The following is an 11,479-nucleotide window of genomic DNA, read 5'->3' as shown; positions in this document are numbered from 1 at the left end:
AAATGCAGTTTATCATAACTTACTGCACTTTATTGCAGGTGATAGTTTTAGTATTCATCACTGCATTCTCTACTAGAAAGTTGGTTGGCCCTCTTTGATGTCACATAAGTTGATAAATTGCTAGGTTTTCATTTAAAAAAGCTATTTTACAAAAAAGTCCAACTGTATCTAACATCTGTACTAAACTTTAGACATACGAGTTACCACACCCAGTCTCAGGGATGGTTAACTCTGGAAATTCCTTTACTGACTTCGTGAAAGAATCTTATTCATGAAAGAATCTCCCAAATGTTCTTAAATTTGATGTTTTGGTGCCTCTAGGGCAATTTAGAAAGCTCTTTGAGGACCTTATTACTGATAGTTTCTCTACCATGTTTTTCTTTCTTTCGGTTTGTACTTATATTTAGATGTGTATAAAACATTTAAATGTAATAGTGAGATGGAATGATAAGACGGCCATTTTTTTATTTTTAATCCTTCAAATCCAGTAAATGCTTGTGCTTAACTACTCACTGTTACAGCATGCCAGTGGCCATTGAAGGTGAGCATTTGCCCACTGAAGTCAGTTACGACGCAGAACTGCAGTCAGGTCAAGACCCTGTTGAGGACGACGAGCACGCAGATGAGCTTCCCTGAGACAGTTTCTGACAGTTTCATCAGCTGTCCGGTTGGTTGGTATCAGACAATCCCACAGGTGAAGAAGCTGGATGTGGAGGTCCTGGGCTGGCGTGGTTACACCTGGTCTGCGGTTATGAGGCCAGATGGATGTACTGACAAATTCTCTAAAACAACTTTAGGCTGCTTATGGTAGAGAAATTAACATTCAATTCTCTGGCAATAGCTCTGGACATTCCTGCAGTCAGCAATTTAATTGCACAAAACTTGAGACATTGATGGCATTGTGTGACAAAGTAGAGTGGCCTTTTATTGTCCCCAGCACAATAATCATGCTGGATAATCAGCTTCTTGATATGCCACCCCTGTCAGGTGGATGGATTATCTTGGCAAAGGAGAAATGCTTACTAACAGGGGTGAAAACACTTTAGAGAAATAAACTAAGAATAAGCTTTTTGTGAGTATGGAACATTTCTGGGATCTTTTACTTCAGCTCATGAAACATGGGAACAATACTGCATTCATATTTTTGTTCAGTTACTCACCATCCATGTTCAGGTTCTGTAGAGTCAGTATGTCAAGTCCCCAGCTTTAGGTTTTATGTTTTATTTATTTGCACACCTGTTAATTGAAATGCATTCCAGGTGACTACCTGGAAGCTGGTTGAGAGAATGCCAAGAGTGTGCAAAGCTGTCATCAAGGCAAAGGGTGGTTATTTGAAGAATCTATAAAATATATTTTGATTTGTTTAACACTTTTGGTTAATAGATGATTCCATTTGTGTTATTTCATAGTTTTGATATCTTCACTATTATTCTACTGTAATGGCTGTTGAAGGGAGTAGACCAAGGCGCAGCGTGGTTAGTGCTCATCATGTATTTATTTTGATCTGAACACTGAAACAAAGAAACCAATAACGACAGCCAAACAGTTCTGTCAGGTAAGATATACAAAACAGAAATTAACCACCCACAAAACCCAAAGGAAAACAGGCTACCTAAGTATGGCTCCCAATCAGCGACAACGATGTACAGCTGTCCCTGATTGACAGCCATACCAGGCCAAAACAAAGAAATACAAAACATAGAAAAAAGGACATAGAATGCCCACCCTAGTCACACCCTGGCCTAACCAAAATAGAGAATAAAACCCTCTATGGCCAGGGCGTGACATCTACAATGTAGAAAATAGTCAAAATAAAGGAAAACCCTTGAATGAGTAGGTGTTCTAAAACTTTTGACCGGTAGTGTACATGACAATAAAATTTGATTTGATGTCACCATTGCATCCAGGCGACCAGGACTGGCCCTCGTTATCGGATATATTTTGCACACACACAATTATTTACTGTACTTTTCAACAAATCTTTTTCAAATGGACATTCAATGTATCTTAAATAATACACACATATACATACATATACATAATATATATATAAAAATAAGTGGCAACAGGGAGTAGGTATGCCACTGGCTATGACTGGCAGCTGTAGTGTTGCCGGTCTAGAGAAGGGCGGTTGGGTTGTGTGAGGAAAACGGCATATCAGCGGGAGTAGCACGGCTGCTTGGGTATGATGCTACAAGCTTGACACACCTGTATTTAAGAGGTTTCTCCCATTCTTCTCCGCAGATCCTCTCAAGCTCTGTCAGGTTGGATGGGGAGCGTCGCTGCACAGCTAATTTCAGGTGACTCTAGAGATGTTCGATCGGGTTCAAGTCCGGACTGGCCGTGCCACTCAAGGACATTCAAAGACTTGTCCCATTGCCACTCCTGCATTGTCTTGACTGTTTGCTTAGGGTCATTGCCCTGAGCGCTCTGGAGGTTTTCATCCAGGATCTCACTGTACTTTGCTCTGTTCATCTTTCCGTCGATCCTGACTAGTCTCTCAGTCCCTGCCGCTGAAAAACATCCCCACAGCATGCTGCCACCACCAGGCTTCACCGTAAAGATGGTGCCAGGTTTCCTCCAGATGTGACACTTGGCATTCAGGCCAAAGAGTTCAATCTTGGTTTCATCAGACCAGAGAATCTTGTTTCTCATGGTCTGAGGTGTCTTTAGGTGCCTTTTACTGAGGAGTAGTTTCCGTCTGGCCACTCTATCATAAAGGCCAGAATGGTGGAGTGCTGCAGAGATGGTTGTCCTTCTGGAAGATTCTCCCATCTCCAAAGAGGAACTCTGGAGCTCCGTCAGAGTGACCATCAGGTTCTTGGTCACCTCCCTGATCAAGACCCTTCACCCCGATTGCTCAGTTTGGCTGGGCTGCCAGCTCTAAGAAGAGTCTTGGTGGTTCCAAACTTCTTCCATTTAAGAATGATGGAGGCCACTGTGTTCTTGGGGACCTTTCAATGCCTCAGAAATGTTTTGGTATGCTTCCCCAGATCTGTGCCTCGACACAATACTGTCTCGGAGCTCTACGGACAATTCCTTCGACCTCATGGCTTGGTTTTGCTCTGACATTCACTGTCAACTGTGGGACCTCGTACACAGGTGTGTGCCTTTCCAAATCATGTGCAATCAATTGAATATACCACAGGTGGACTCCAATCAATTTGTAGAAACATCTCAATGATGTGAAATGGAAACAGGATGCACCTGCGCTAAATTTCAAGTCTCATAGCAAAGGGTCTGAATACTAATGTAAATAAGGTATCTGTTTTTGTCATTATGGGGTATTGCGTGTAGATTGACGAATAAAACAATTCATTTAATCCATTTTAGAATAAGGCTGTAATATAACACAATGTGGAAAAACTTAAAGGGTCTGAATACTTCCCGAATGCACTATATATTACATTTTAGATGCTTGCTAATGACCTTTGCGCTTGGAGTCACCCTGTGAGAGAGTTTGTTATGTTAACAATGTCCCATGCTGCAGCAAAAGTACTACTGAAGGTCCCATTTTAAAAAAATTTCAGGGACGTGAATCTACTATTCCAAGCCCAATTTTAATTGTTGTAGCTCTTACTTCTCATGATAATGTAAATGTTACATTCTTGGTCGTTGTTGCCATGTGTTAGTGGGCACTTTATTACGTTACACAACAAGACAAAGGTCCTTCTTAGCCACAATTCACGCATGGAATTTGGCAGTTTATTCAATAAACTGAGGGAATAAGATTTGGAGTGGAGGGTGATGCGCCAGAATCCACAGGGAGGCCTCAACCTACAGGAGGGTTTATGGGCAGAGGTGGAGATAGCAAAGCCTGTATCAAATATTAAAGAACATATTTGAAGATAGTAAACAATGTTACTGTTATGACTAACGTTGTACCCCATCTCTATGACCGTCACGTGATTTCACAGAAAATGTGTCTTTGCATTTCAACTCTCTGGACCCTAAACTGACAACGTTGGACTCTCACTAAATAAAAGATAAAAAAAGAATGAATCTTGTCTACAAGTCGACTCTTTATGCGGTAGCAATTGAGACTGGGAACGAGGTTGAGAAAGAATGGGCTGATTTACAACCCCTGATCTAATGCGTCCTTCTCTTTCAGTGTAAGTCACGATTGCAAAGAAAAGGTATCTGCAGTTTGCGTCCCACTCCAGGTAGACTACAAGTTGCCCTTCGACACAGATCTAGGATCGGGTCAATTTCTACTGCAAGACTCCTTACGTCCTTGCCACTTCTTACTAACTAAAAGACACTTCACCTTGCCCTGTTGATGTAGGCTTCGGTTACACCCTTATCTTTACAGGTAGAAAAATACACTTTACAGGTAGAAAAATACAGTTTGAGCAGGTTACTCACCAGCCATGTTTGGACTCTGTAGAGTCGGTCTGTAATCCCTCAGCCAAGGAATGACCTAATGACACACACCTGGGTCGTGTTCACTATAAAACCAATAAAATACAGGCTCGCATGTTGAAATCTGTTCATTTATTACTTCACAAAGAGAAGCACCCCAAAAACATCAGTGAAATCACTTAAAGAGATTCTCCGGTACTTGTGTATACTTTTTAGCCAGTAGTTCTGAAAGTAATGCTCACGAGCCAAAAGTGGTCCCCAGAAATTGCGTACTACGTCACATATGTGCAGATATGTGCACCACGTCATTGCTCGCTCTCTCGCTAACTGTCACTCAAATGGCGAGGGGCTAAAAGCTCATTGGCTGAACCTCGAATTGCTAGGGGGCTTTCCCACGTGGGTGAAAAAGTATGGAAAATGGCGCCACACAGCTTCCAGAAAACAGTCGTTTTCAAACTTTGGATTTAGGCGCTAATTGAGGTAAGACAGTAATTATGCATGTATGAACTACACATTGACACATCCAACCCAAAGCGGGAGGTTGAAAAAAATACTTCTTTGTCGTCAAAGTTCCGGAGCATGTCTTTAAATATTACATTTTCTATTCATAGCCTATTTATAATACATTGTTTTGGATCCTCTTACATTCTCTTCACCACATTGCCCGCATAATATGATCTTATTATTACAAATGTTATAAGATCAGTGATAATAATGGATGTTCTCACACACAGCGGTGGAAATATGTGAAAGTTGCTGTATTCTTAAAGCATCTCAGAGTAGCAGTACTGATCTAGGATCAGGTCCCCCCCTGTCCATGTTATCTAATTCATTATGATCTAAACGGCAAAACTGATCCTAGATCACCACTCCTACTCTGAGAGGCATAGTTGGAGAGCAACTGTGATGTGGATGAACCAACAGTTCTTTTTCGGATGCGCAAATCAAATAAATAGCAAAGCAACTCTCAAGTCTTAAAAAGATGAGAAAACATCCAACAAGCATATGCAGCAAAACTATGGCTTTACATTCTCATAGTGCATTTCAGGCACTATAGGTACTACACATACCGCTACATTGTTCTTTGTGGGAATGGGCACAAAAGTAGTCCGAGTGCCAGTCTGTTCGTGCTATCATGTCAACTTCTTTTCACTTATTGTCATCCCATGTTTGGCTTGACAATGAGCAATGGAGTTGGCAAGAGAACAAACAGATCTGGGACCAGGCTAGCACAAAAAAAGACTTGATTCCCAGGCACTTACAATAAAGCACACACATTTCATTTATGAATAATTCAACTCATTATTACATTACAGTATTATCTTTTAGATTCAAGCGCTACTACATCATACACACTATGTCTCCATCACAAATGGCACCCCATACCCTATATAGTGCATTACTTTTGACCATAGCCCCCATAGGGCTCTGGTCAAAAGTAGTGCACTATATAAGGAATAGGGTGCCATTTGGGATGTTCTGTACCCTACATAAATAGCCTAGCAGCCACAATGTACCTGCTAAATGAAGCCCTGCTCCAATGGGGTGGTTCTACTGTCGTTGTCATGGGGACAGTGATATTGGGGTTCAGGTGCATCCATCTTACTTCATACAGTACTGTTATATTTGACCTTATACAGTACTGTTAACTGTAAATACTGTTTTATTTGACCTCATACAGTACTGTTAACTGTAAATACTGTTTTATTTGACCTCATACAGTACTGTTAACTGTAAATACTGTTTTATTTGACCTCACAGTATTGTTGACTGTAAATAATGTTTTTAAACACTGAAGACTGTTGGTTGATCAGATTCAACCAGCTTTTGGAGTTGATTTGAGCAACACATCTGTATATGATTTTTCTCTCATACGGTACTGTTAACTGTAAATACTGTATAAAATTTCAAGATGGTTGGTTGGTTGGTTGGTTGGTTCTCCAGATTGAATCAGCTTTCGACAAGTGCTCTTTCTTTCCCACGTTTAAACAAATAAATACTTTTTTGTAAAACTAATCTACAGCTCTCCGTAAAAGCTCACGTGTAATAGCTGACCTTAAAGGTTTCAGAAATAGGTACCGATTTGGCATTTCTATATAACTACACAGACATTTCACGTTCCAATTTCATGAAATGCAACAAATCCAATAACATGATTCTCTAAAAACAAAATTCCATCAATATTGTTACAAACTAGGCTGTGCCTGCACAACACCTCACACACCGTACCACTGTCCTGAACCTAGCTATGATTGGCTGAAATGACAATGGATGATGATGTCATCTCAAAACCTAGGTTGAGTCCCACATGGCACCCGATTTCCTATGTAGTATACTGCCTTTGAACAGGGCCCATATGGTTCTGGTCAAAAGTAGTGCACTATATAGGAAATAGGGTTACATTTGGGACTCAATCCCACATTTCGGGTGGACACATTGTGATGCACGGAGATATTCAAATACTAACTCTGGGATGAACACAGGGACATAGCGGTAGTGACCCAGGGTGTGTCCAAACTTTTACCCTATGGGCCCTGGTTAAAAGTAGTGCACTATATAGGGTGCCACTTCAGACACAGCCGTAGACTTGACCAAGTGGGCATAGTACTTAGTGGACTTGGACATGGACATAAAGACTGGGGCACGGAGAATGATTGCAGGTGGATTTACAATGACAGGTCTGACATGGACATAAAGAAGGGGGCACGGGGAAAGATTGCAGGTGGACTTACAATGACAGGTCTGACATGGACATAAAGAAGGGGACACGGGGAAAGATTGCAGGTGCAGATTGATAGTCAAAATAATAGGGATGTGCAGGCCCCATGGGCTGGTGGTCTAGGCACATGGATTTGGAAACTTAGGTTCCCTTTCACCACCATTCCCACTTTGTCTCCTCCTAATCTGTATTCTCCGCTGGATGTACAGACAAAATAAAGATAAGTATAGATACAGGGAGGGAACCGGGAAAGACAAACAAACACTGATAAAATATTACTACCAGACTGGCTGCTAGGCCTAAATAAAAGAAGTGACTGTAGTGTGGTGGGGGAGGTAGTTCAATGTTACACCAGCCAATCTGATGGCGAAAGAGATCCAGTTTCTGTCTACTACAGAACACTGAGAGCTGTGCTTCCGGTTGGTTGAAGGGTGACCTGAAATGGTACTAATAACCTTCATGGAATTTATGGTCATTGTAAATATTATTGCTTAGTTATTGAATTGCCGAACCTCGATTTCCATGTTTTTAATTAAAATAAATAAGAGTTAAATGTATATTTTAGGATTTCTTTGGCATGTCCTACTTAAAACACTAATGAGTATATTGAGTGTATATTTTGATGTCAAATTGAAAAGGGCTTAAGGGCGACATGGACCCAAGTCCAAACTCCAATGCACAACATCGTCATCACTGTCCTTGTTGAAAATGACAACCATCAATGTCATCATCATGACGATGGTCTATAATGATATTTTACAATTAACGACTATGATATTTGACTGTTAGTGCGGTCGAGATTCTTAGGCTTAATTGCTGAGATGTCCATTAGTATGGTTTTTGGTATGGCCATTTTCTGATTGCCGTAAGGTTTCTCTCTCTCTTTCTGATTGGTTAGCGGCCTCCCTCTCACGCTTCTCCACCTTCTCTCGCATCAGGTTTCTACGGTGATAGATCAGGTATCCGGGCAACAGGAATCCAGCCAATGAGGCAATGAGCAGGCTCAGGTTGATCTGTTGATTGGAGGATAGAGTTAAGTCAGAGAAAGAACATGTTTGAGACATACTTTTCTAATAAATCTTATTGCCTCAATTTTCTGTTTCTGTCCATTCACATGAATCAGTTTTAATTAATTTGCCTTACAATCTCAGTAGTACAGTGGCAAAGTACTAGTGTCATCATGTGGGTGTGTGCCATGTGTGTCTGCATGTATGTGATCTGTGTGTGTGTATGCTCTCCGTGCGTGTTTGTGTGTGGCCTCACCCAGTAGGGGTCTCCTCCCAGGTGTCCCACCATGATGACGAAGAGAGGCTGCTGGAGGAGAGCGAACAACGCGCTGATCATCGACTGCATCCCCGTCAATGTCCCAAAGTGATTGGACGGATATCTGGAAGGGGCGGAATGTAATGGTTACCTCTCCAATCAAAACTGACTGTGCCATACCTCACCAAAACAGACACCTTAACTGTAGCACCAATGTTTTGTTAAGATAATGCATCTTTTAAAGTTGTATTTTTTTGTGTTTGTGCCAATTTGTGACATTTGTGAATTGTATCCAATAATTTAGCTTGTAACTGCTATTGATATGTAACACTGTTTTCCAAATTGTGTAACAAACAATTCTCAAAACTCTTGACACACACACACACACCTACGAATCTTACTGAGACGATCATAGCGTGGGTGTAATATGCTGGAAAGCAAAAGTCCAACAATGTGTTTAGTTGACGTCGTAATGTACTTACACAGCAGCATAGAGTCCTCCAGCACAGGAGTGGACGAAACCTCTGACCATGGTGTGGACGATGAAGGAAATTATCTGGGAGGGAGGGAAAAAGAAAGAGAGAGAGATAGATCAAGTGGGGTAGTAGGAAAATAAAGTGGGGTCGTAGGAAAATAAAAGGATAGGGGGATGGAGAGGGAGAGAATTAGTTTATTTTATTTGGCCATTTAAAAACACAATAAAACCACACGTGGATACTGCTGCATTTCAAAATCATCAAGGATAACACAAACAAGTTCCATTGTGGTCCTCTTGAAAATGCATGAAACTAAATATATCCACAAAAAAAGACATAATCGCATCAATCGAAATCAAATAGACCAATAACATTCATTAATACTATTATACTTTCTCTTAGCCTGTTCTGTCTTAAAGCATTCATATTTTCTTAAGGTTTGCCTTAAAACTCCAAAGTGTAGGGATGGGTTTTATTTGGTTACAGCAAACCAAAGATACACAATCTAAGAACCTGTAGCAGTGTTAATTTCGTCAACAGAAATAGTGACTAAAATAAATCATAAAAACACCTATTTTTCAGTGACACTATAACTGACTAAATAGACCCAGAAAAAACTACAAGTAAAGAAAAATGATTTTTCATTTCAGTTGACTAAAACGAGACAAGATGAAATTATCTTTGACTAAAATCTGACTTCTAAGTGGACTGGACAATAGTTTTTGGAGAGATTGAGAGCTTTTCAGTGATAACGACAATTAATATTAGCAGTACAGATGTGCAGCGTGGTTCTGATAAGCAGTGTGGACACATCACACCCAGCAAACACAGCCTCCACTCAGGCTCCGCCTCCGATTATACACCACCATTCAAAAGTTTGGTGTCACTTAGAAATGTCATTGTTTTTGAAAGAAAAGCACATTTTTTTTGTCCATTAAAATAACATCAAATTGATCAGAAATACAGTGTAGACATTGTTAATGTTGTAACTTGCTATTGTAGCTGGAAACGGGCTGATTTCTTTTATGGAACATCTACATAGGCGTACAGAGGCCCATTATCAGCAACCATCACTCCTGTGTTCCAATGGCACGTTGTGTTAGCTAATCCAAGTTTATAATTTTAAAAGGCTAATTGATCATTAGAAAACCCTTTTGCAATTATATTAGCACAGCTGAATACTGTTGTCCTGATTAAAGAAGCAATTAAGCTGACCTTATTTAGACCAGTTGTGTATTTGGAGCATCAGCATTTTTGGGTTTGATTACAGGCTCAAAATGGCCAGAAACAAAGAACATTCTTCTGAAACTCGTCAGTCTATTCTTGTTCTGAGAAATGAAGGCTATTCCGTGCGAGAAATTGCCACGATACTAAAGATCTCGTACAATGCTGTGTAGTACTCCCTTCACAGAACAGTGCAAACTGGCCCTAACCAGAATAGAAAGAGGACAAGTACATTAGTGTGTCTAGTTTCATTAAATAGTACCCGCAAAACACCAGTCTCAACATCAACAGTGAAGAGGTGACTCCAGGATGCTGGCCTTCCAGAAAGAGTTGCAAAGAAAAAGCCATATCTCAGACTGGCCAATAAAAATAAAAGATTAAGATGGGCAAAAGAACAGACACTGGACAGAGAAACTCTGTCTAGAAGGCCAGCATCGCAGAGTCGCCTCTTCACTGTTGATGTTGAGACGGGTACTATTTAATGAAGCTGCCACTTGAGGACTTGTGAGGCGTCCGACGCATGTGGCAATGCTTGCAAACTATTACAGACTACAAAGGGAAGCACAGCCGAGAGCTGACCAGTGACACAAGCCTGGCGGACGAGCTAAATTACTTCTATGCTCGCTTCGAGGCAAGTAACACTGAAACATGCATGACAGCATCAGCTGTTCCGGACAACTGTGTGATCACGCTCTCCGCAGCTGATGTGAGTAAGACCTTTAAACAGGTCAACATTCACAAGGCCGCATGGCCAGACGGATTACCAGGACGTGTACTCCGAGCATGCGCTGACCAACTGGCAAGTGTCTTCACTGACATTTTCAACATGTCCCTGATTGAGTCTGTAATACCAACGTGTTTCAAGCAGACCACCATAGTCCCTGTGCCCAAGAACACTAAGGAAACCCGCCTAAATGACTACCGACCCGTAGCACTCACGTCTGTAGGCATGAAGTGCTTCGAAAGGCTGGTCATGGCTCACATCAACACCATTATCCCAGAAGCCCTAGACCCACTCCAATTTGCATACCGCCCTAACAGATCCACAGATGATGCAATCTCTATTGCACTCCACACTGCCCTTTCCCACCTGGACAAAAGGAGCCCCTATGTGAGAATGCTATTCATTAACTTCAACTCAGCATTCAACACCATAGTGCCCTCAAAGCTCATCACAAAGCTAAGAACCCTGGGACTAAACACCTCCCTCTGAAACTGGATCCTGGACTTCCTGATGGGCCTCTCCCAGGTGGTAAGGGTAGGAAACAACACATCCGCCACGCTGATCCTCAACACAGGGGCCCCTCAGGGGTGAGGCTCAGTCCCCTCCTGTACTCCCTGTTCACCCAAGACTGCGTGGCCAGGCACTCCAACACCATCATTAAGTTTTCCGGATGACACAACAGTGGTAGGCATGATCACAGACGAGACAGCC

General features: G+C 41.5%; 1 protein-coding gene across 2 annotated transcripts in view; it reads right to left on the bottom strand.

Annotated features, from left to right (window-relative positions):
* Positions 1–4,479: 4,479 nt before the first annotated feature.
* Positions 4,480–11,479, bottom strand: part of LOC123742427 (large neutral amino acids transporter small subunit 3) — a 45,309-nt gene continuing 38,309 nt past the window's right edge. For both annotated transcript variants that reach the window (XM_045716647.1, XM_045716648.1), the window contains exons 13-15: positions 8,827–8,900; positions 8,345–8,468; positions 4,480–8,094 (exon numbers count right to left, since the gene is read on the bottom strand). In XM_045716647.1, coding sequence (XP_045572603.1) covers positions 7,891–8,094; positions 8,345–8,468; positions 8,827–8,900 — 402 coding nt within the window. In that variant the 3' untranslated portion in view covers positions 4,480–7,890. The remainder of the gene's footprint in view (positions 8,095–8,344; positions 8,469–8,826; positions 8,901–11,479) is intronic.

Source organism: Salmo salar, chromosome ssa04 (assembly GCF_905237065.1).
Source record: "Salmo salar chromosome ssa04, Ssal_v3.1, whole genome shotgun sequence".
Lineage (NCBI taxonomy): Eukaryota > Metazoa > Chordata > Actinopteri > Salmoniformes > Salmonidae > Salmo > Salmo salar.
Note: the sequence above shows the minus strand (reverse complement) of the source record. Positions and strands in the feature narration are given on the sequence as shown.